Source organism: Erpetoichthys calabaricus, chromosome 1, assembly GCF_900747795.2.
Source record: "Erpetoichthys calabaricus chromosome 1, fErpCal1.3, whole genome shotgun sequence".
NCBI classification, from domain to species: Eukaryota; Metazoa; Chordata; class Cladistia; order Polypteriformes; family Polypteridae; genus Erpetoichthys; species Erpetoichthys calabaricus.
Window position 1 is genome coordinate 263,215,159 of NC_041394.2, and position 27,201 is coordinate 263,242,359.

General features: G+C 36.5%; 1 protein-coding gene across 2 annotated transcripts in view; it reads right to left on the bottom strand.

The window, feature by feature from the left end:
• The window catches only part of tnpo3 (transportin 3), a 162,151-nt gene that overhangs the window by 130,372 nt on the left and 4,578 nt on the right, over positions 1–27,201 (bottom strand). For both annotated transcript variants that reach the window (XM_028814714.2, XM_028814708.2), the window contains exon 2: positions 11,584–11,784. In XM_028814714.2, coding sequence (XP_028670547.1) covers positions 11,584–11,784 — 201 coding nt within the window. The remainder of the gene's footprint in view (positions 1–11,583; positions 11,785–27,201) is intronic.

Genomic DNA, 27,201 nt, shown 5'->3' on the forward strand with positions numbered 1-27,201 from the left:
TAAAAGTTGCATAGTTAGATCTGGACCACCCTGTAGTTTTTACACATCTCCCCACAATTATGTTTGTTTTCTACAACAAACATCCTGTTTTACTGACTGCAAAATCTTAACTAACAATGCAAATGAGGCTGCACACTTGAAACCCTGTATTGGCAACATATCATGCCCAGGATCATCTTTAACTAGCATGGTCTGCTGACAAACTCTAGCAAGGTTGCTCTTGAGTCACCAGTTATTTAGTACATCCTTACCTGCGGTCAGATGTTTTCCATGATAACCCAGCTTTTAACAAGATTTCTAGGAGTTGTTTGTACAACTGTTACATGTAAGTAAAATAACTAATGACCATTCCTAGGGGTACTGAAGCAAACTTATTCAACTTCAATGAGCAAACAGTTGTTCTCTTAAACAGTATTTGTATATTACATAAATCCAAAACAGTTATTTCTACTTAATTAATAATTTTAATTAAACTAAATTTCATGGTATAAAACTTGAATTGAATTTTTTTTTTTTTTTAATGTGACTACGATTTATATTTTTTATTTAAAATTAATGTTAAAGCAATTATATAAAATATGTTTTCTAGGAATACAATTAAAAACCACAGTGATAAAAGCATGAGTAAATTACTGAAAATTATTAATATCTACTGACATCTATATCACAAAATACATCTACTATATGGCAAAGTACAGAAATATACTGCATTTTACAAAGTTACTCACCAAGTGGAAAATAAATGTACAAAGTGCATCCTATACTTAGAAAAAAAAAGTATTGAAAGTAATAACAGTTTATTTAAAACAAAAATTCATTCTTACATATGAGAGATATTGTGGGTAACATTACTTCTCAGCACTTAGGTCTCCAAGATCAAATCTTCGACCAACAGTCATTTCATATAAGGTCTAAATGTTCTTTTATCCTGTTTTAACTCACCATTCTCAAAAACCACTATTTAACACTAGAATTACCAGAGTCTACGAAAAAACTCGTAGATCCGGCCCACCTTAAAACCGTTCTCACCTCTCTTTTGTCTTCTAAATGTGCCGATTAAGAGGAGCAGCGAGCAGCCGGCTATTCCATCCCCCACCGTCGCAGAACATTCACTAAGTTTTCCCAGCTCATGGCTTGTTTGATTATCGGAGTGACTGAACTGCTGGAGTTTTAGAATAGAAATAATAGATCGCTATTTGGAATACATGCATTTCATGCGTGTTCCGTTTCTACAGTAATCTGTGTAAACACATTGCTAAAACAGAAACTTTTTCATATTTTAGTAATAAATGTTACAAAATGTAGAATGTGTAAAGCCCGAGGTCCTAAGATCAAATAAACACTTCCACAAAAGCTTCACACACAATATAACAGTTTCCGTGGCGTAGCGTGCTAAGATTTGCTTCTCAGACCGAGTAGCTTTTCTCTGCCTCACAAACATGAGTTCAATTCCCCGCTGGGGATAAAGTGTTACTTCTTTTTTTTGTTTTTAACCTCAAACGGACATAAAATTTGTAAATTGGTATGCACTGTCAGTTAATGAGATCGTTATATTTTCATGTGGGATGCTCCTTTTAAAATATTTTTTTTAACAATTGAGACTGCAATTAACATGAACAACTGTCCTTATAACTTATTTTTTTCAAGATCCATAACACACAGACAGACAGAGCACTGCGTAATACAGAGACAGACAGGCAGAGATATACAAACAAACAGGGAAGGCACATGTACTGAAAGAAAAAGCACTGAATAAGCGCACCCGCTCTAACATCACCCCTCCCCCGATCTGGCTCTCTAAGTAACAGCGCAAGTACAGACGCAAACCAAGTGTAATCAAGAGTCCTGGTTCAATCCCCACTCACTCCTATATTTGCCGTTTTCAGTAGTAAGCTGCTCTTTTTGTTAATATTATACAGTACACACATGCACTTGATTTGTGTCTGTACTTGCGCTGTTACTTAGAGAGTCAGATCGGGGGGGAGGGGTGATGTTAGAGCGGGTGAGCTTATTCAGTGCTTTTTCTTTCAGTACATGTGCCTTCCCTGTTTGTTTGTATATCTCTGCCTGTATGTCTCTGTATTACGCAGTGCTCTGTCTGTCTGTGTGTTATGGATCTTGAAAAAAATAAGTTATACGGACAGTTTGCTGACTTGGAGCACCACTGCCTTACTGTGCCACAGAGACGCGAGTTCGATTCCTAGCTTTGAAGAAAGTGTTTTTTTTTTCCTCAAACGGACATTGAATTTATAAATTGGTATGCACTGTAAATCGTTAACTTTAAAATGTCAATCACGGTTATTTCTGTTGATTAATTCATGCTTTTTTACTTAGAGTCAGAACAGGAGCTTTTTCAGCTTATTCAGCTTCTGATCTGACTCAAACAGCGCCAGTATAACTTCACACCCAACCTGACGCTGTTCGTTTTCAAATAATATTGCATTACTTCGACGATGTTTTCTGATTGGTACTATTCGCGTCATAAAATGATTTCTTCAAAACGTCACATATATTTGTCTCTTTCTTTTTTTAAAATGTGCGTTGTAGCACTCAGCAACTGGCCACCTGCATGTTCTTGCGCACACTAAACAAGACAGCGCTATATCCAATCATCAGATTCAAATGTTAAGTTATATAGCACAGAATGGAAATCAGCAGTTCTTAGCATTCCACCACGCAAGCTGTCATATCAACACGCCTACTGTAACTTGCTTTCTTTTTTCTTCGGTTATAGTCTTGAATAAAAGTGCACTTGTTTTGTTATACTTTTACATCAACATATGTTCCTGTGTTTGAGCTACATGGGCATGCTCAAAAAATACACGTATAATGCCACGAAAAGTGCATGCAGACACTTCAGTTCGCAAGCATTGGTACGACAATGCAGTCACAAGTACACTGCAGAGCTTTAGCGCATCTTTATGTGAAAATAGCATCAGATGGGGAGTGTCTGATGATTGCATATACAGCTGAAGTCACTGCTCTTTACTATGCTTTCCTCTGCATGTCCTGGAGTACAAAAGAAACAGCATACAGCAACACGTGGGGACTGGCAATACTGGGGGAAAAAAACACGCGGTCGTATGTATGTATCGTGATACACTGCAGAACTATAGGGCGTCTTTATGTAAAAACCGCAGTGTCAGGTGGGGGGCGGTAGGGATGGATCCTGAACGCGACTGAGACAATGAAAAGTGAATTTTAAAAAAATAAAGCTAACCTTTACAAATATCATAAATTACACCAGCTGTTACAGACTGAAATCAAATGTATCTTTTTATTCTAAAATAGTGAAAATAAGAACACTTCTCAAATGAGAGTTGTGCAGGATCGAACTCATGACCTTCTGATTCCCAGTCAGCGACTGATACTGTTACGCCACGGAAGCAGTGATAGTTAATTCATATCAATGTCTCACACTAAGGTGGGTTTTTTTTGGCGGTGGCTTTTTTTTGTATCTTTTGTGAAAGTGTTTCTTTGATATTTGGACTTCAGGCTTCATAAATTATATAATTTATGCCTACATTTTGTCAATTGCTACTAGAATATATAACACGTTTCTGTTTTAACAATGTGTTTACACAGATTACTGTAGAAATGCAACACATATGAAATGCGTGTGTTTCAAATAACAATCTTATTATTTCTACTCTAAAACTCCACTTCACTCCCAGATAATCAATCAAGGCAAGAGCTGGGAAAAGCCTGTTTACGTTCTAAGTCGTTGGGGGGATGGAATAGCCGGCTGCTGGCAGCTTGTCTTTATCAGTACATTTAGATGACAAAAGACGCTGGCAGAGAGGTGAGAAAGGTTTTAAGAAGCGATTTAAGGTGGGCCGGATATACGAGTTTTTTCGTAGGTTCTGGTAATTCTAGTGTTAAGTAAGCTAAATTAAATGTGAATAACAAGCCTCCAAACCAATTCTAAATAAACCACATCAAGTAGAAAAACATAATTGACGACCATACACCTCCAAACAATTTCCAAATATTAGACTACAGGCCAAACAATATAACAATGCCTTTTGTGGCACTGATTATGATTTTCAACATATAGAGAAGTGACTACATACACGTACTGTACATGCAAGCAGTGTGGTATAATGGCTAAGGCAGACTTCAAACCCTGAGGTTGTGGGTTCAAATCCCACTACTGACACTGTGCGACCATGAACAAGTCACTTTATCTGCCTGTGCTCCAATTGGAAAACAAAAAGAAATGTAACAATTTATATCATTCTTTGAGGGAAACACACAATGACAACAACAGAAAAATGTATATTTCCCATTATGAGTGGAATTTAAAGCAATCTTTTTAACTATGGATAAAAACTCTCTCTGAGTCTAATGATAATTGTGCTAATTGTAACTTCTGGTCCTGAGCTGAGCAGGTGCCATACGAGGAGGACATGTAGTTAGTAAGAACAGGCACTGCTATGCACCTGTAAAAACTGGTGGGCACAGTTGAGAGATCTTCTGGATTTCCCCCAGACACCCAATGTAGCAATGCTGGACATTTTAATCACAAAACACTCCATTTCAATTTGTGTATGTATTCCAACCATGGACAAAATATTATGAAAATCACTTAAAAAAATATAAACACAATGGATATCAAGGTTGAACAGATGACAGCAGTTACTTCTCTAAAGCAACACTTTCAAGTCTGCTATAGCTTTATGCAGAATAATGATAAATGGAAACAGCAACTACAAAATGAGTAGTACATACTGCAGTAGAAATATCAGATAGTGCTGGGCGGTAAGACCAAAATTCTATATCAATGTATTTTTCAAAATTATACCAGTTTCACTGTATTTGATGGTATTTTTTTCCCCATGCATGAGTGGATGTTAACCACATTTTCCACTGCAATTACAGCAGTAGACTGGCTACGAACAACCTATTTCACTGCCATGGGAATTGTACATTGTACAAAAAAACATTTAATGTGCACACAAGTATTAATACAGGTTTGCATGGCCCCATAAAGTGATAGTTTTCAAGGGAGTGGCACTAATGAACAGAAGGAATCACATTGCATGACAGTTGCAGTCAAAATATTGAACCTTTTTATTGAACAAATTTTGCAAACAACTTAAACTAATATTTTGACAACATATTTTCAACCATCCAAAGAGGAATTTACGACTTAGTAAAATATCCAGAGGTGCTTGTCAAAAGTTGGATTGCACTGAATAGGTCTTAGAAAAGGAATAAATAATAAATATTTTTTGTAAACCAACTACACTTTCTGTTAATGTTAACAATCTCTGTCCACTGACACATTAAAGTGACTTTTTAAACAACTTTAAATATTATGCAGTTTAATGACGGTAAACTAATAAATAATAACAATAAAACAAATAATAGTGCAACTTCCAGTAATAATACTATTACTTCAACACTTCAAGCCCAGGTGCATTACACAGTATTCACCAAATAAAAATAAAATAAAACAAGTGCAATTTGGTGATGACATCTTTACCAACTGAACCATCACTAAGGCAAATTGCATTAATATGGACCTTGCTTCAAGCTAAGCTATATACATAAATAATTAAAACTGCAACTTCCATTTATAATGCTATTTGTGGTATAGCCCTACGGAAGCATATTAGGGCCATGGTGATGGGAAAAAAATACGTATACACTGAAGAAAAAAAAAAAACTATATGTCGAGATTAAAGTCGACATTTCCACTTTATTCTCAAAGTTTATTTTGTCATTAAAGTAGAATGTTGTAAACTAAACTTCATCCTAAATCAATGTTTAATTTACTAGATTTTCTCAAACCCCACCATAAGTTAATGTAGCACATTTCATGCTTTGTGTTAATTGTTCCCAGACCCAGTTGTTAATCGCTACGCGGCTTCTTAAACTGACTTCCTCTGCACTAAGAGGCGGCACAGGCAGCGATCGCTGCACAGAATGCATTCACTTCATGATATTCCTGCTCTGTGAAAATTTAGAATGCTAACATAAATACTTGATATCATTTTCATGATGAAATGCATTAAAGCGGGTATTAAACATGCACGGTAGTGCGGCGGTAGTGCTGCTCCCTTGCAGTAAGTGGTCGCCAGGTGTACGTTCAGTGTAGAGAACTTTATGGCAGGTGTGACGAGGCTCCAAAAAACAATGTATGAATGGGTATCACGCAGGTTTAACTTAAAAATTGTGTAAATGTTGGGTTCGTGATCTGGTGGTCGGTGACACAAACCCAGAATACAATGGATGTTTTTCTGAGCGGGCTTTCTTTATTGCATGCGTGCCGTCTCTGTCTGACGTACCAAACCCCTAGTTCCTATTCTTCCTTTTATTTCTCCACATAACCAATCACCACACGATAAATGTCTTTGTGAAATTAAAACTAGTTATAAACTTAGATCATGGAGTGTTCAGAACTTTAAAAAAATCTTTGTTATACATGTTTAATTATGCCATCCATTCAGGGTTGCGCCCATCCCAGCAAGCACTGTGTGCGAGGCAGGAGCAAATCCTGAACGGGGCGCCAGCACATCGCAGGGTGAATACGAGCAATACATACACTAGGGTCAATATAGCATAACAAAACACCACATCCTACATGACTTTGAAAGGAAACTGAAGCACACCAAGTAAACCCACCAGAAAAACATGCAACTTCAAGGCAAGGAACACACCCGGGACCCCCTTGCTGCGAGGCAGCAGTGCAACCTCCATGCCACCGTGCCCCCACATGATTAATACATGCTTTAATGTATTTCATCATGATAATAATAATGATATCAAGTATTTGTCTTAGCATTCTAAATGTTCAGGGAGCAAGAATATCATGAAATTAATGTATTCTGTATGGTGATCGCTGCCTGTGCTTCCTCTTAGTGCAAGAGGAAGTCAGTTTAAGAAGCACATAGCGATTAACATGGCTAAGTGAGCCAAGCATTTAATGTGCTACATTTACATTTACATCATTTAGCAGACGCTCTTATCCAGAGCGACTTACAACAGTGCTTAGTAGTCTACGACTGTTCTTCAGTCTTTAAGGCTAGGATTAAATCTACTGTCATTAAACAAGTTACCGCTGACCAAGTTGTACACAAAACCATGCTAGAAGAAAATAATAGTAAGTTGTTAGTACTAGGAGTTAGTACAATTTTTTTTTTTTTTTTTTTGAGAAAAAGGGTAGAAAAAAGTAAAAGTAAAACATAACTTATGACAGCCAGCCAAGCATTTAATGTGCTACATAACTTATGACAGGGTTTGAGAAAATCTAGTAAATTAAATATTCATTTTAAGATGAAGTTTAGTTTATGATGTTCTATTTTAATAACAAATTATGAGAATAAAGTCAACATGTCGACTTTAATCTCGACATAAACGGCGAGAATAAAGTAGAAATGTCAAGAATAAAGTCAAAATGTTGTCACACTATTACACAGTACCCAGGTACATTACACAGTATTGAAAAAAAAAAAATAAAACAAGCACAACTTGGCTTGCAGTATTATCCAGTAGTATAGAAACAGTATTCACACATTTGAACATAATGGTCCACATCCGACCTTTTAAAACCAAAGTATCTCCAGACAACAGACACGGCTCCTTTTTTCGGCAAAGGTTCTTTCTTGTCATCATGTTCAACTTTATCGTCTGCTACAGCTTCAGTTTCAGAATGTTCTCTGTCCATTTTCACTGTTCAATACCTCCACTAACGCATGTACTCCGTTGCATGTGTGTTTAGCAGTGAAGCAGTGAAAAAGGTCCCGCCCCTTAAACAGTTTCCCACTGTGCCACGATCTGGAATGTTGCTTAGGCTATTTAAACCGGTGTTGCAGTATAAGAAAAATCCATATCATAACAAAAATAAAAAACGGTTTTTGGTATGAACCGGTCTACTGCCTAGCACTAATATCAGGGTGATCATTAAACAGCTTTCTGCATACAATGGCTGAAGTACTTGTCTGTTCTTTAACCTTTATTCCAAGTCTCCTCCAAACTCCAAGCTGAAAGAATTACTGACCATGGGTAACTTTTAAATACACATCCTGTGTTTTTTCCACTGTAATCAGTTATCACCGTAATCACTTCTAGGTTTCTTCCCAGAAATGACCCTGAAGGTGCCCCTATATTCTCAAGCCCCAAAATACAGTTAAAGTGCCTGGTACTCTAGGCGACACAAGTGTTGCCTGCCTTCCATAACATAATAATACAGTCATATGAAAAAGTTTGGGAACCCCTCTTAATTCTTTGGATTTTTGTTTATCATTGGCTGAGTTTTGAAAGTAGAAACTTCCTTTTAATACAGTATATGACATGCCTTACGGAAACAGTAGTATTTTAGCAGTGACATTACGTTTATTGAATTAACAGAAAATATGCAATATGCATGATAACAAAATTAGACGGGTGCATAAATTTGGGCACCCCAACAGAGATATACATCAATACTTTGTTGAGCCTCGTTTTGCAAATATAAAAGCCTCTAGACCAGGGGTAGGCAACGTCGGTTCTGGTGAGCCGCAGTATGTGCAGGTTTTTGTTCCAACCCAGTTCCTTAACGAGAACTCAATTATTGCTGATGAAGCACATATTGCTTAAGTGACATTTTGATGCTTCATTTTAGTGGTCTCGCTTGTTAAGGTTCTCCAACCTTAATTGCTTATTTCAATCTTAAACTGCTGCATTCAGTGTTTTAATTGCTCCTTATTAGCAATAAGATGTAAAAGACAAAGCAGCCAGCAGTTCTCCAGCTAGCTTTTTTCCAATTACATCTGTGTGTGTTCATCATGCACTGTTTGATTTAATAAAACACTTAATAGAAAAATGTGACAGACTGAAAATGATCTGTTTTAGGCTTCATATCATTTGGATGATATCCTTGGAAAGGAAAAAAATCTATTATATAAGAGCCTTACATTGCACAGACTAACAAGCCATAAAATTAAATAAGGTCTGAGATTGGCAATGATTGGTTTCTAATTAAGCAATTGGGTTGGAATAAAAACCTGTAGCCACTGTGGCTCACCAGGACCGACGTTGCCTACCCCTGCTCTAGACGCCTCCTATAGCCTTGGATGAGTGTCTGGATTCTGGATGGAGGTATTTTTGACCATTCTTCCATACAAAATCTCTCCAGTTCAGTTAAATTTGATGGCTGCCAAACATGGACAGCCTGCTTAAAATCATCCCATAGATTTCTGATGATATTCAAGTCAGGGGACTGTGACGGCCATTCCAGAACATTGTACTTCTCCCTCTGCATGAATTTCTTTGTAGATTTTGAACTGTGTTTTGGGTCATTGTCTTGTTGGAATATCCAACCCCTGCGTAATGTCAACTTTGTGACTGATGCTTGAACATTATCCTGAAGAATTTGTTGATACTGGGTTGAATTCATCCAACCCTCGACTTTAACAAGGGCCCCTGTCCCTGAACTAGCCACACAGCATGATGGAACCTCCACCAAATTTGACAGTAGGTAGCAGGTGTTTATCTTGGAATGCAGTGTTCTTCCTCCGCCATGCAAAGCGCTTTTTGTTATGACCAAATAACTCAATTTTTGTCTCATCAGTCCAAAGCACTTTGTTCCAAAATGAATCTGGCTTGTCTAAATGAGCAATTGCATACACAAGCGACTGTTTGTGGCGTGAGTGCAGAAAGGGCTTCTTTCTCATCACCCTGCCATACAGATGTTCTCTGTGCAAATTTTTTCACAGCCAGTTTTTCACAATTGATTTAATGTCATACAACTAAATACTGCTTCACTAAAAATCTTTGTTCGGGAAAACACCCCAGTACTCAGATGTTCCTAGGAAATGAAAGACATACCACTGTTATCTTTTTTTGTTGAAAGTAGAGTAAATTATTATGCATGCTGAGAGGGGTTCCCAAACTTTTCATATGACTGTAATTCTTTACCATGTAGCAGTTCTCTGCCTGTTCAATACAGAAGCCCTCTGCTGCCACCTAATAGTTAAGTGGAACTCTCCTTTACTTTCTGCCAGTTCCACATGACCCCTTCCTAACTTTGTTTCATATAGAGAAATTACTTCTAGGGCTCTTTATGGTTTTTAAACAGAATTATGGTAAAACCTAACTTTATACATATCAATGAGGAAACTTTTTGAAAATGATCAAAAACATTGTGTAACCAGAACTGCAACAAATACCATTTAATGTGTTATTCTTCTCAATTTTTCGATACTAAAGGGAAAGGAACTGCTCTTATATCATATGTGGATACCCAAATTTTAAATAATTTTTGAGAAATTCTCTTAGAAATGTTTTTTTGCTCAGCAGAATAGCCTGCAATATCATATAAAGATAGTATTTTTTGTTGCTGTTTTGTTATTTTTTGTTTTTTTTAGAGAGAACAAATACAATATTCTGCAAGCATTCCTTCCCTCAACTTTCATTTTACAAATAAACAAACATCTTACCATAAAGCTCTTCATCCAAACATAATGCTTATGAAAAAAGAACATTTCTGAAGAATGTATTTAATTTTGTCTATTGCATTAAATTTTACTTCTTTCAGTTTAGTTTCATCTGAGGTGATATTTAGATTAAAAACTAAAAGTAAGAAAAAAAAAAATCTTGACACTATCAGTCGACATCTACTTGAAACAAAATTCCCATTTAGTATGTAATTTTACACATTTTCATTTTCTGCCATCTGCTCTAACGTGTGCCGAGTCTGGAACTTGGTAAAGTAGGTGTTAAGAGGTACATATTCTATCCAAGTTCTCAAGCACTTAAATTGAGTATTAGTCCAAACTAAAAATGAACTGACACTGAACTGTAAAGGATGTCATTTGAAACAGAAGCTGGTTACATCAGCCTCTTAAAGCAGGAGGACTGAAATGTATGCAAGAGAAAAATGAAACATAACAGTCCATACAAATATTTACAGGGCATTGTCTAACAACACAAAGAGAAAAAAGCCACCAAAAACAATTTTCAAAGTAAAAAATGGTTTGAAATGTATCAAAATAGGATAAACACTTTTGTCTCAATTCAGCTAAGAAATGTTAATTTATAAAACTTATGTAGCCGAGTATTTAATTTCATAATAATGCACATATATAGTTCATGTATCATTTATTCAAGTAAATATACAGTATAGTTAATATTATCAAACATTTTCACAGTGATGAGTTTATTTTTGTCATCATTCAAAACAATTTTGAATAGAGGTGAATATTTTACCCAATTTCAATGTTAGCACAGTTTGAGCTCATAATAAGTCATCCATTTTATGTACTCATAAATTCACAACCAATTGTTGGGAGTATAAAAATGCTCAGACAACACATGTCGTCAAGTCAAACAAAACTGAAGAAAATTAAATGAAAAAAGCATAAAAATAAAAACTGACATTTTGAAGCTATTTAAACTTCCAGAATAATAGATTATGAATTAAATTACTATAAATTGATAAGAATGATTAACTGCTTAATTTTTTGCAAACCAAATACAGGAATAAAACATAACAGCTAAGCACAATAGTAACAAGTCCATTGAATCTGCCTGATAACACTATAAAAATTTAGATAAACAATCACTATAGTAATTTTAAGTTTCTTACATGCTCCTTACCTGAGTAACTATGACAGGAGATAAATCTTTTAAATTTTGAATATGTGAAAGCAGTGAGTCCCTCAGAGCAATGTGTGTGTCTGGAGGAAGCTCATAAAAAGAGGTCTGAATTTTCATCTTCATTGTTTGTGCTGCAAAATAACAAGATTCCACGTCCTGCTTTAACTGAAGTAATTGATCTGATATTTCCCAAGCGTACATCTAGAAAAGAGTAAGGACACAAAAAATAGTGTGAATAAGACTTGGTTCCCCAACACAACTTCAGATTTAAAAATCAATGCACAAGGCAAGAAAACGACTACCTCAGAAAAGAATTATTTATTTAGTCTACATTTTTAAGTAACTTCTAATGTGTTACATAAACAGAATATTGATCCAGGCAAAAACATTTAATTTTCATCAGGGTCCTGGGGTCCCATTTACAGAACTTCATATGGATTCATGAAAATGCGTAATCACCAAAAAAAAAAAAAGTCAGAAACATGTATACATCCAAAAGAAAAATGTCATTTATAAAACCTGGCATACACACACATTTATATGTAATTCACCTTTATGAATCACAATCTTCTTGTAAATGTGCATAGGCGAACATGCCTAAAAAACTCCACCTAGTTGCCACCCTGAAACAAGTTTAGGTTGGGGTGACCAGTGCCACTCCTCTTTGTTCCAACTGTCAGGAGAAAGTGTAAGGTGCTAGTGTCTAAGCAGGTAGTCGCTATTGTCTTGCACATGTAATGACATGATTACTGTGACAAACAGTACTGGCCATATAAAAACACAAAGTACAGCGAGTTACCTTATCAATAACCCAGCCACCACATACAGAGCCATCAAAGTAAACAAATCACAAGTTGACCTGTGCCACCAAGTCATAACATTTTTTAGTCTCATCTTGTCAGGGCAGATGGCTTCTGCGTTAATGTAATGTAAAGCAATATCATTCAAGCCAGATGCCGTTATATCAATGTGGATGCAGTAAAATGTTCAAATTGTGTTAGGAAAACTAGATACTGCTGCAAATTGCGCTTCAGTGCAAATTTGCAGCATTGACCTTCTAAGATATAGTCCTTATATAATAATTATCACTTTTAAGGTGTAATATAATGGCTTGATGATATGATTTTTTTTTTTTTATGCCAGTCATTTTGCAGGTTTGGCTGCATTTTCCTCCTTGATCAAGGGTGTTTGTAATTTCCCATTGTCTCCAAAATGTTGCATAAGGATGGGTCAGAGTGCTGCTATAAATATATGCACATTCTTTCATAAATTCAGACATCAGTATGGAAAGCTGTGTACACACATCATTAGCCTTTAGCATCACTATCCTCCTGCATGCAAGTTTTATAAATCTGATCCCTGGAGAGCCGGTTAACTGTCTTATTGTGGCACCCTTACAACAACCAAGTCTTAAATAGTATCTTTCATCAACATACTATTTTTTCTTTCATTTATACAAGCTAGACACTTCATGAAAAGCCACCTGCTAAAATTCCCTCATCTTCCACCATCACAAACTTCCCCAGCAACCCCAGACTGGGGTAAAACAGATGACAATATTAATGGTAAGCCTTTGTTTAATTTTCTTCTAATCTCTCTGGAGTTTGATTTACTAAGCAAAAAATCAGTTTTCATAGTTTAAGGATAATCATAAGAAATGATGTCTAAGAAATGATGTCTTTAGGCTGTTTTTTTAGCATACAGTGGATATAAAAAGTTTACACAAAATCTGGAAAAATCACTGATTTTAAGTAATAAAAAATGATGATAAAATGTTGTTGAACTTATTCCAGCTTTATTTCAAAATTGCAATCTATGTAAGACGGTGAAAAATCATAAACTGCTTGGTGAAAAAAGGAAAAAAAAAACATAGAATACAAAAACCTGGTTGCGTTACGGGCAGTGTATACTTCACGTTCAGAATGCGTACGCATCATGGCTACCACCTGTTCCCAGCGTTTGACGCGTCCTTTGAGCACGTTCTCAGAAATTAATGTGCTGTGTGCGCAAGTTGTAATACCAGCAAAAAGTCAGGGGGCACAGTGTAATCAAGTTGGAATGTGACCTCAGAGTCTCTGTTTACCATCTACATGTGACAGAAAGACGCTTTGAGTATCGTACAGGATTGATGTGCAGGCTCAATGTTTGATGAATGGTTCGATGTGGTGAAGCAAAATGCCAACATACAAATGCATTTGTGGTGCTTTTATATTCAAGCATCGCATATTCCCCATGTAGTTAGACTATGCATTTTCAACAACAGCAGCAGAATGTACAGCAGCGAATTTGAGCGACAGAGAAAAAAATTACACAGTGGATGGACACAGTGAAAAGGTCTATTTTGTGTTTAAAGTGGAAATTTCGTCTTTGATCTCAAAATGTCCACTTTAACCTCATAGTCTATTCTATCATAAAAGCAGACCGTTGTAAACGTCACCTTAAAACCGACACAGTTGTTAATCGCTACGTGCTTCTGGGACATCCTCCTGAACTGACAGCAGCAACAAGCAGCAATCACCACACAGAACACATTAAATTTATGATATTCCAGCTCTCTTCATATTTAGAATCCTTAGATTTATACCTGACATCAGTTTCATGATGAAATGCATTAACGTATATACGTATGTTACATTTTACAATTATGTCATTAAATTAATTTAAATAATGAATACTGTTAATAATTACACATGTGGGGGTGGCACAGTGGCAGCGCTGCTGCTTCGCACTGAGTCACATCCCTAGTATTCCCTGCCTGTTTTCCTAGGTGGGTTTCCACAGTGTGCTCTGGTTTCCTTCCAAAGACATGAAGGTTTGCGGATTTGGTGACGCTAAAATGACGCTAGTGTATGTGTATGCTTGTGTTCACCTTGCAATGAGCTGATGCCCCGTCCAGGGATTGTTTCTGTCTTGCGTATCCCTGGATTGATAGAGGTAATCATTAAAAACCCTTTGCAAAGATATTTTGGCAAGGTGTCCTCGGAATTTAATACATGTTTCAGGCAATTCACAACACAGTGAAGCCAAATGATTTCTTACCGTGATGATATCTTGCACTGCCACCTGGTGAAACCTTCCAGATTTACGTAGACTAAGTATAAACAGTACAACACTTGCATAGCTGTATCGTCTGCTGGAGCATGTGTCACATGAAGCATAAACCTGGCCTTAGTGTGCACAACCTTTAATAATCAAGAATGTGGCTGCATTCAGAATCAGCCAATCACAATAAGGCACATCTCAAATAGTAGTTTGTATATACCTGACATCAATTAAAGTGGCTTTGATTGACCTCAGATAAAGTTTGGCTGTTCATGTGGGATTATTCTGATATCCTCTTGGTTGCAACATCAATGTTGTGGAATGGCCCGGCCACAACATTTACCTTAATCCAATTGAAAATCTGTGGGGTGACTTGAAGAGAGCTATGCACTGGACTTGCCCTCGTAATGATAGATCTGTAAATCTTTTGCAAGGAAGAGTTTTGAAAAGACAATAATTCCAGATTTGCTAAACTGATGGACTCTTATCCAAATAGACTGTTATAAAAAAAATCAAAAGGTGCTTCAACTAAGTATTAGTTTAGGGGATGTGCTCACCAATGCAACCAGGTTTTTGAATTTTTTCTTTTTTTTTCACTAAACAGTTTCTGATTTGTTTTCACCTTCTTTGTATAGGCTGCAATTTTGAAATAAAGGTGTAATACGCTCTGATAGAATTTATCTTGGTTTTATTTTTTTACTACACAAAATCTGAAATTTTGGCATGGGTGTTTAGACTTTTTATATCCACTGTATATTTCTGTGCTGTAGACTAATAAATGGTAATTAAGTAAATAGTAATGGGATTAGTTTCGATTGATTTGGTTCCCTTTAAAGTTGAGATTTTTTTTAGTCTATTTCTTTATACTAAAAGATAACATATAAGCAAGCTACATCATTAAAATAATTTTATTCAAGTTGTGAATTTCAGCACAGGATTGCAGGTATACTACAAAATTTTTTGTTACATCCATTTTTTTTTTGTAATTTGATCATTTCAAACACATTTTTATTAATAAAAGTCTTGAGACTTGTCACCAACTGAAATCAGTCTCCATTTCTGCCCTATAGGATAGTACTGTCCCAATGTCCTGCATGGTCTAACATTAGCATATTGATGTTTAATATTGTAATTCTGGTATTTCTTATTCAATTAACAAAAGCCCATGGTGGTTCTATTAAATTCAAATGAAAGCGTGAGCTTCCATATTATTTAAAGCATACTGATGTCCACAAAGAAAAGCTACTGAAGAAACAGAGAATTCAATACTAGAGAAAACAATTTATCCTCAAAAATCAAAACACATTAACAACACACACAAGAATAATCAGAAAGATATACTCATGGTTCAGAAAGAAAAATAGCTCCATTGTTTAGTTATCAATATTTAAACAGTGAAACACACTAGTATTATGATATATCTTCATTTTTTAGACACTGCCATGAAGCCACACAAAGTAGTACTCTAAAGAAAGCAAGAAGCATGTGGCCACAGCTATGAAAGTCTGTCACATACAAGGTGATGAGTAAAAACAGCAAATTAGAAAGCCATTTAGAATCACTCATTTTTCTTATACAGAAATAAATAGAAGAAATAAATTTCACTGAACTTCCCATATTTGTGAAGGAGGTGGAATATTCTTCTTCAAAACAATTTAAAAGGGATAAAAAAAAAAAAGATATGCAAGGTATATAATGAGAAAGGTTTGTCTGAGAAAAAAAAAATTGTCACTGAATAACACAAGCCTCAGAAATCACATGTTGATCTGAGAACTGTACCAGTTTCATTTTAATAAACCACTTATAATGTGGAATTAAGTGAAGAAGTGAGAAAACTGTGTAAGACTGAGGAGAATGAAGGGAAGTTTGAAAGATAGAGAACAAGTGCAGCAATGTACAGAGTTTAAAGACCAGCTGACAAATGAAGAAGAAAGATTATGAAATAAGACAGAATGTGAAAAAGAACATTCTAACACTGATGGGCTTTTATGAGGATGAGATAGACAATTGGAGGTCAGAAAATATAGTCCTGCAAGAAAATTACAGTCTAGATTCTAAATTATGTAGTTAATCCTTCCACCCAGATGTACAAAACTTCACCATATGTTACATATATACCACCTGCACACATCAGAACAGGTAATAAGCATGTTTAAGCCTGGCCATGATGAGAAACCAAACAGGAACTACCTTGGGTTTCCACTTGAAAAGGTATTAGTGAGGCCAGCAGGGAATGCTTACCCTGTGGTGTGTCTGTGGATTCCAATGCCCAAGTGCACTGATGGGCACACTGTGCATTTAAAAAATAAATAAATAAACTAGTGCTGGGCGGTATACCGGTTCATACCGAAAACCGTTTTTTATTTTTTTTATGATATGGATTTTTCTTATATCGCAACACCGGTTTAAATTGCCTAAACGACGTTCAGAACGTGGCGCAGCGGGAAACTGTTCAAGTGGGGACCTTTTTCACTGCTACACCGCTAAACACAGATTTGTTGTACTAGTGCTCTTTTTCACTGCTACACCACCAAATAGTGGGCGGTAGCATAGGTATATGGAGGACTATTTCGGACAAAATTAAATATATAAATAAATGCGCAAATAAATTAAAGTTCTGTGAAATGTGAAAAATGGACAGAGAGCATTCCGAAACTGAAGCCGACGATAAAGTTGAACATGAACAACAGAAGAACTTTTGCCGAAAAAAAGGAGTCACGTCCGTTGCCTGGAGATACTTTAGTTTTAAAAGGTCAGATGTGTAAATACTGTTTCTATACTACTGGATAATACTGTAAGCCAAGTTGTACTTGTTTTTGTACTTGCTAGTGTATGTTTTGCTTGAAGTGATCCTGCAATGTCCTGGCGACTCGTTCAGAGATGGGCGCAACTCTGAATGGATAGCATAATTAAACATGTATAATGAAGATATTTTTAAAGTTCTGAACACTCCGTCGGCTAAGTTAATAACTAGTTTTAATTTCACAAAGACGTTTATCGTGTGGTGATTGGTAATGTGGAGAAAGAAAAAGGAAAGATAGGAACTGGGGTTTTGGTAGAGAGCAGGAATATCATGAAGTGAATGGATTCTGTGCGGTGATTGCTGCAGGCGCCTGCTCTTAGTGCGGGGAACACTTAACACAAAGTATTTGATGTGCTGCATTAACTTATGACGGGGTTTGAGAAAATCTAGTAAATTAAACATTGATTTTAGGATGAAGTTTAGTTTACAATATTCTACTTTAATTATAAAATAAACTATGAGAATAAAGTGGAAATGTCGACTTTAATCTTGACATAAGCATCAACATTAAAGTGGAAATGTCAAGAATACAGTCAACATGTCGAATTTATTCTCGACATATAGTTTGTTTTTTTCTTCCGTGTCCATATTTTTTTTTCTTCACAGTGGCCCTAATGCGCTTCCATAGGGCTATACCACAAACAGCATTATAAATGCAAGTTGCAGTTTTATTATTTATGTATATAGCTTAGCTTGAAGCAAGGTCCATATTAATGCAGTTTGCCTAAATGATGGTACAGTTGGTAAGATGTCATTACCAAGTTGCACTTGTTTTATTTTATTTTAATTTGGTGAATACTGTGTAATGCACCTCGGCTTGAAGCCTTGAAGTAATGGTGCAACTATCAGTAATACTATTATGTATTTTATTGTTATTATTTATTAGTTTAGATATTATGCAGTTTAATGATGGTAAAATTGTTTAAAAAGTCACTTTAACATGTCAGTGGACAGAGATTGTTAACATTAACAGAAAGTGTAGTTGGTTTACAAAAAATATTTACTATTTATTCCTTTTCTAAGACGTGTTCAGTGCAATCCAACTTTTGACAAACACCTCTGGATATTTTACTAAGTCTAAATGCCTCTTTGGATGGTTGAAAAAATGTTGTCAAAATCATAGTTTAAGCTTTTGCAAAATTTGTTCAATTAAAAGGTTCTATATTTTGACTGCATCTGTCATGCAATGTGATTCCTTCTCTTTAGTGCCACCCCCTTGAAAACTATCACTTTATGGGGCCATGCAAACCTGGATTAATACTTGTGTGCACATTAAAATGTCTTTTTGTACGATGTACAATTCTCATAACAGTTGAATAGGTTATTCTTAGCCAGTCTACTGCAGTAATTGCAGTGGAAAATGTGGTTAACATCCACTCATGCATGGGGAAAAAAATACCGTCTAATACCGTGAAACCGGCAGAATTTAGAAAAATACCGTGATATAGAATTTTGGTCATACCGCCCACCTCTAAAATAAACGGTCCTGTACTTTTGATGAGTAAGATCCTGACACTCTGTAATCATAAAAGATCCCTGGGCATCCTTTAAAAGGTGATGTCCTGGTTAAATTGCTCATTGCGGCCTCATCCATTCTGGTCCCCCAATCATCTTCTGTCCCTTACTTGCTCCCTCCCTCCCCTTATCATCTAATAGCTAATGTGTGGTAAGCATAAAGGCAAAAATATGGTTCCCAGTGAATCATCCTGGTGGCAGTCCCCGCTATATATGTAAAGTTCTTTGAGTAACTAGAAGTGATATATGGAAATGTAATTAATTGATCAATATTATTTAAAAATATAGGTTTGCCCAATTTTAAAAATGAATTTAACTCCCTATATATGGAGAATGTTAAATTAAAATAACAGCATACATTTATCATTTCAAAATTGGAATTTTAAGGAACTTTGGAAGTTTGCATGTTCCCTGTGTCTGTTTGGATTTTTCTCCAGGCACTCCAGTTTTCCTTCCACTTCCCCAAAGATATGCAATTGTAATTGTGCCCTTTGTCAGTGAGGGTGTACAGGTCAATAGGCCCAGTTTATGAGTGGTTCCTGCCTTATGTTCAATACCGCCAAGACTTCTAGAGTCCTAACCTTGACTTAGCAAGTTTGATAATGTCAAAATTAAACATTATTATTAGGGATGCACGATAATATTGGATTTATATCTGTATAGGCAGATAATGGGTTAAAATAATTTTATCGGCATCGGACCGAAGACTAAATTGGACCGATAATTTGAACCGATATTGATAACGCATTCACAGTGTTCCGGATGTGCCAGACATTTAGGCGACGCTGGGCTACTGTGCGAAAATGTCTGCGGTGTAGAAGTTTTTCAAAGTGAGTGAAAGTGACATAAAATATGCCATTTGCAACACTTGTTCAACTAATGTTTTGCGCGGAGGGACCAAAGTGCGAAATTTCAATACCACCAACTTAATTACAGTGGGGCAAAAAAGTATTTAGTCAGCCACCAATTGTGCAAGTTCTCCCACTTAAAAAGATGAGAGAGGCCTGTAATTTTCATCATAGGTATACCTCAACTATGAGAGACAAAATGAGAAAAAAAAATCCAGAAAAATCACACTGTCTGATTTTTGAAGAATTTAGTTGCAAATTATGGTGGAAAAAAAGTATTTGGTCACCTACAAACAAGCAAGATTTCTGGCTCTCACAGACCTGTAACTTCTTCTGTAAGAGGCTCCTCTGTCCTCCACTCGTTACCTGTATTAATGGCACCTGTTTGAACTCGTAATCAGTCAAAACCAGTAAAAGCGCTCTCTTGGAGGCTGTAAACAATCGTTTCATTGAGATATACACAGAATCCATGTACTGTGTTGCCACTATTGTAGACCCGAGATACAAAGACCACTATTTCGATGCAGATGTAAAATCACTGGCACTCAAAATGTTGCAAGCTCAGATGGAACTTGCATCGAACGAAATGCAAACAACTGAATCACAGATAGATGGTCCACAACAGAAAAGGGCCATGAGAAATGACGAGGTGGCATGCACGTTCTTCGAAATGTACAACATTGTTTTAAGTAAATAACTAGGGCTGTCGGATCGAATATCACTATTCTAACATAATTCAAATGTAAAAAAAATCTTGGAAGGCAAGAAAGAAAAACGGCAATCGAATGTAAAAGAGCTGTTGTTGGCTTTACCGCACACTAACTTTGGCTTCATGTTACTTAAGATGTGCTAGACACTATTGTGGGATTTTACAGATCTGTTTTTGCACGCAACTTTTTAGGATCAGCCTATACATGTTTCTAAATTGTTAACCCATATTGTTATTAGTCATTAGTTAAATGGTCGGCATCTTCTGTGTTAAACACACCCATTTAAAAAAAATATATATATATATATATTATATATAGCATTTTTCTTGTAGGTACATCATTTCGACCTGGTCATTTTAAAAGTAGCTTGCAAGCCGAAAAAGTGTGGGCACCCCTGATCTACAGTGAAAAGCAAAAATAATAGTAAAATAATAAAAAAACAGCAAATACAATACAGACATGCATTCAATTCAAATGACATTTACTTATTTTTGTTGTAAGGATTCTAATCTTAATCTGACAGCCCTGGTAAAAGCCAAAATGCAGATCTATCTTTTAGATATGAAAGATGACACAGAATATAATACTGTATATGTATGCATGCTACTCGGCAGGTGCAGGGATTTCTTTCTGAAGCACCAATCCCGAGGAATGAAAATCCACTAAAATACTGGAACAACAACTGGAGTTGGTTTCCTACCATTGCCAAAGTAGCACGCAAGTTCCTGTCAGCCCCATGTACTAGCGTGGACAGCGAGAGATTGTTCAGTTTGGCTTCTAATGTGACCAACGCAAAGAGAAACAAAATTTCCTGCAACAAGTCAGAGATGCTCTTGTTCGTTAAGAAAAACCTCCCCATCATGATTTAAAAATAGAAAAGAATGATAAGCCTCCAGAAAAAAAGTTATTTATTTCTTTACTGTTGTACGCTTTTCTGGTTTTAAAAATTATAGACTGGTTAGATTTATTCCATCAAAAAGAAAGAAAAAAAGTTATGTGGTATTTAATACTGCAGACTGTAAAACAAAAGATCAGATAGCCAGCCAAATGTGGTTGAGCAGAAACCATTTTAATGATTGTAAATAATCTGCAAAAGTTGTTATTCTTAAGTGGTACTGCTTATTTCATTGTTATTGTACATTTTACCATTTTTTTCAGTTTTCATTTTTTCAATTATTGTTGAATTTGTTGTATTTGTTCCATCAAAAAGAAAGAGAAAAGTGTTATTTAAAGCAACAACCTGCAACACTGTTTGCCATATAACCAACAGGTAGCCAGCCAAATGTGGCAGACATCATTTGTTTTTAATGATTGAATGTGGTGTGCAAAATTGTTATACAAATAAATGTTCACTTTGTAAATCTTGTTCAGACAGATCAAGTCTAATTTTTCTTTGTATCTTATAAATATGTACAGTATATCGGCATCGGTATCGGCAGGTAAGTACATAGACATTATCGGAAATTGGCATCGGCCCAAAATTCCCATATCGGTGCATCCCTAATTATTATTTTAACAGACTCTTTATTATATGACGACTAACAGTTTAGCTCACAATGAAAAATAAGAATGACATAATCCTTTTCCAATAATAAACATGCTAACATTAACACAGATGTGTAAACTGATACCTTCTGCAACCATTCTGTACTGACTGATTTTATTGGATTTCTCCAAATTATGAGGTTCCAAATACACTCAAAAGAAAACTTTACATTAAATCACTACCACTTAATCAAAAAAATCAGGAGCATATCTTGATTAACATTGATCTGCTTCTTCCATTACCAATAAATGAATAATACTATTTCTAATTTACTGACATTATGAAAACCTCAAACCAAAGCAAATAAGAAGTAGTCCACTGTCAAACAAATAAATAAAACTGTTCCCCTTAAAACAAAGCTAATCAAACTTCAAACTGATTTTATACCTTTGTGAATCTCTAGCGACAAATATGCACGCCGCATCACAGATCTTCGCTTCCATTCACTTATATATACAGTCAAACCTCAATTATTTGTCAGTCTCCATATAACCATCAGGGGGTTAAAAAAAACAAAACAAAACAGCGTCTAAATGTTACTACTGCTGCACAATGAAATCACAGTCTCGGTTACATATCTTCAACTTTAATAGTGTTTCGTAGTTTTTCTCTTTTGTTATAATTAAACTACTATACATTATTTTGGTCGATAATGATATGGGCGTGGTATTGGAATTGTCACAAAAAATTGAAATTATTAAACATATATGAAACACCAAAAAACGATATAAAGCGTGATGCTGACCAAAATTGAAAAACGTGTCGAAAATGGAAACCACTGACAGTAGAGCAGATAGGGAAGAATGCTGTGTAAGTGATAGGACTGGCTGAAGGCCTTCTGTTCTGTGAGGGGTGGATACGGCTCTTAGGAGATGAGTGACAGGAGAAGATGGGAGAAAATGGAAAGTGCAGCGGAAAGAAGTTTTGAGTAGGGAGTCAGGAGACAATATGCAGAAGTGTTTGTAGTATAGAAGAAGACAGAACATGACTGGCAAGAGATAATTATCGGTAGAGAAAGCTTTCTTTTATTGTTTAGAAGATGTGCTCTGCAACCCAGATAACGGAGTAGAAGATAGGGCACCGCCTGTTAAGGAAAGAAGACTCCAAGTAAAACGTAGAACTCTCCAGTGCCTCTGGGTTGTATTTGCTTATTATGATAGTCATTACAATATTATATAAATTAGTTCATTTTGTTAATATTATGTTAAGTTTTTTGTAAATAAATTTGACTATTTGCTAAGCTAATCCAAGGTATATAGAACGGGAAAAATAAGTAATGAACATGTGAACGTTTTTCTCAGTAAATGTGTTTCTAATAGGACTATTGACATGAAATTTTCACAAGATGTTGGTAACAACCCTAGTAATCCACACAAACAAAGAAATCAAAATAAACAAGTCCATAAATTATGTGTAATAAAGTGGAATGACACCGGGAAAAGTACTGAACACAAAGAAAAGGAGGTGCAATAAAGGCATGGAAAGCTAAGAAACCAGCTGAAATCTGTCAGTATTTAGAAAGCAATCCTGCCCCCTATCAGTGCAAATTAATATCAGCTGGTTTAGTCCTAACTGATGGCCTATAAAAAGGTTTCTCATTACCAAGGTGTCACACAAGAAGCATTTCGTGATGGGTAAAAGCAAACAGCTCTCTCAAGACCGTCACAACCTTATTGTTGCAAAACATACTGATGGCATTGGTTACAGACGTATTTCTAAACTTCTGAATGTTTCAGTGAGCACCAGATTACGGCATCAACGGAAGTGCAAAGAACATCATTTCACCATAAACCGACCACGACCAGGTGCTCCTCGCAGGATTTCTGACAGAGGAGTCAAAAGAATAATCAGAAAAGTTGTCCAAGAGCCAAGGACCACTCACAGAGAGCTTCAGAAAGACCAAACAGTAAGTAATGCACTCAGCTGCCATGGCCTCTACACATGTTCACACCACAAAACTCCACTGCTGAAGAAAAAGCATGTTGAAGCTCATTTAAAGTTTGCTGCACACCATTTGGACAAGCCAATGAAATACTGGGAGAATAGTCTGGTCAGATGAGATCAAAATTGAACTCTTTGGATGTCATTGCACACACCATGTTTGGAGGAGAAAATGCACTGCACTTCAACCCAAAAAACACCATACCAACATGTTGTTTTTCAGCATATGGTACTGGCAGACTTCATATAATTGAAGGAAGGATGAATGGAGAAATGTACCAGGACATTCTTGATAAGACTCTGCTACCATCTACCAGGATGATAAAGATGAAATGAGGGTGGACATTTCAGTAAGACAATTATCCCAAGGAAACTCTCAGTTGTTTTTTTCAGAGAAAGAAAATAAAGCTGCTAGAATAGCCCAGTCAATCACCTGACTTAAATCCAATTGAAAAATCTATGGAAAGAACTGAAGAACAAAGTTCATAGAAGAAGCCCCCAGAACCTTCAAGATTTTAAGACAATTTATGTGAAAGAATGGGCCAAAATCACACCTGAGAAATGCACGTGACTAGTTTCTCCACACAGGAGGCATCTTGAAGCTGTCATTACCAACAAAGGTTTTTCTACTAAGAGAGGTTAGGAGCACACGCTGATATATCGCATTGCCGTACCCACCACATGACAAACCAACTCAGGATCCCAGATTAGGACCCGAGTGCAGCCATGCAACGAGTGACACCTCAGCACCACACTAGTTCAGATGGAGTGGAACAGTGTGAGGTTTTTATGATGGCTGGAGTGCCAAGTACTGTACCAAGTATTATATAAACTTCAGTAAGCGTGTTCAATACTTATTCCCTGCGTCATTGCATTTTATTACACATAATTTATGGAAATATTTGTTCTGATTTTTTTGTATGTCCGGATTACTTGGGTTGTTACTGACATCTGGTGAAAATTTCATGTCAATATCCCCATTAGAAATATATTTACAGTAGAACCTCGGTTCACGAACGTCTCAGTACACGTACAAATTGGTTTACGACCAAAAAGTTCACCAAACTTTCCAAACACTCGGTATATGAACAAGCCAGTTTCCCTTTCGTTTTGTGCGCGGCAATGATTTTCACATGTGTTGCATTGTTCTCGGTCAGACGTGCGTGCTTGCACGTGCGTGCGTGCTTTCGCTGTGAATTCTTTGTGCTCTAATTCATTTCCCTTCCGATCCATACGCGCCGATTACTGTATTTAAGCACATGTTCAGCCTCTCCCTGTTCATTGTTCTCAGTCAGACGTGCATGCTTTACCTGTGAACTCTTTGTGCTCTTCAGTATTTTGTGTGCTTTGCAGTTAACCATGGCTTCTAAGCAAGTGAAGAGTGGTGAGAAGAAAGTTTTGCAGAGAATTGAAATTGAAGTAAAGAAAGAAATTATTGAAAAGTATGAGCGTGGCGTTCGTGTTACTGATCTTGCCGCCAAGTACAAGAAGTTTAACTATTCTAAAGCGGAAAGAATCTATTAAAGCAGCTGATGTTGCAAAAGGAGTTACAGCGTTAACCAGGCAGTGGCCTCAAGTGCTGGAAGAGGTGGAAAAACTGTTGCTAGTGTGGCTGAACGAGAAGCAACTTGCAGGGGATATCGTAAGCGAGGCGATGTTATGCGAGAAAGCCAGGAAGAATCATGGTGATTTGCTGCAAAACTATCCTTCTACGAGTGGCGAGAGTGAGGAATTTAAAGCCAGTAGAGGATGGTTTGAAAAGTTTCGCAAAAGAAGAGGCATTCATAGTGTGGTAAGGCATGGAGAGGGTGCTAGTTCCGACGCTGAAGCTGCGAAAGAATTCGTTAAAAATTTCACAAAATTAGTGGAGGACGAAGGCTACATCCCGCAACAAGTCTTCAGCTGCGACAAGACCGGATTGTTCTCCACCCAGTTCCTCCTCACTTCATGCCAGAACTCGACTTATGCAAGGTTATTTTTCTTGGTGGTTTATGGTTAATTTTTGTATTACGGATTTTTCAAATGTTCATTTTTTTCCCTGTGCTTAAAACTCATTAAAAAAAAGTTTACACGGCGATCGGGTTGTAAGGCTATTAGCGTGAACTCCTGCAATGTTACTTTCTTGGTGGTTTATTGTTGGTTTTTAAATAAAGTTCGGATTTGTTCAAATGTTCCTTTTTTCCCCTCTGTGCTTAAAACTCATTTAAAAAGAGTGTTTACAGCGATTGGGTCATAAGGCTACAGTATAGCGCGAACTCTTGCAATGTTAGTTTTCTCTGTTGTTCAAGGTTTTCTCAGTGTTATTAAATGTTTTTACATTTAGTTTACTATTACGGTGTGCACTCTATGGTTTAGTTAACTATATTTGTGCTTAAAAACTTAAAAAAAAAAATACATATTTACATACAGTTCGTATGGTTTGGAACAGACTAATTGTATTTACATACAATCCTATGAGGGAAATTGCTTCAGTTCACGACCAAATTGGTTTACATCCAGGGTTTTGGAACGAATTTTGGTCGTGAACCGAGGTTCCACTGTACTGAGAAAAACATTGATGCGTTCAATACTTATTTTCCCCACTGCAATTTTTAAAGTAGCTGTTATGTTATCCATCTTTTCTCTTATCTGTCATGGCCTCGGTCCCAAGGCCTGATAGATAATCAAGATTTTACTCTGTGTGTGTGTGTGTGTGTGTGCATGTGAATATATAATATTATATATGTATGTAAATAAAAGTCAATGTGTGAATGTATGTTCCAGCATCACGTCCGAACAGCTGGAGCGATTTTCATGAAACTTGGTACACGTTTCTCATTGGTCGACTAAAAATACTGTGAGGTGAAATCAGCCCTAACCCACCCCCTTCTGGGTGGGGGGGGGGGGGGTAATCTTATGGTCTTGTATGCATGTTATCATCCAATTGACAGTTGGAACGACCACCAGAGGCAAACTGGAGGTGACTGCCAGAATTCTTTATGTTTGAGCGCCACCACGCCCCTGTTGCTTTTGAAATTAAATCGAGTTCAATGCGTGCAAGTGTGTGTGTCTGTCCTGACCCGGAAGTGAGATGTAGAGTCAGGGTGAGGGCTCCAGCTCCGAGGATACGCAAGCGAGGCCAGCACACTGCCAAAAGGAAACCTAAGAAAGACAGTCGCTTAGCACAAATGATGCAAGCACATCGGCAACACGAATCCTCATACCAGAGAGATG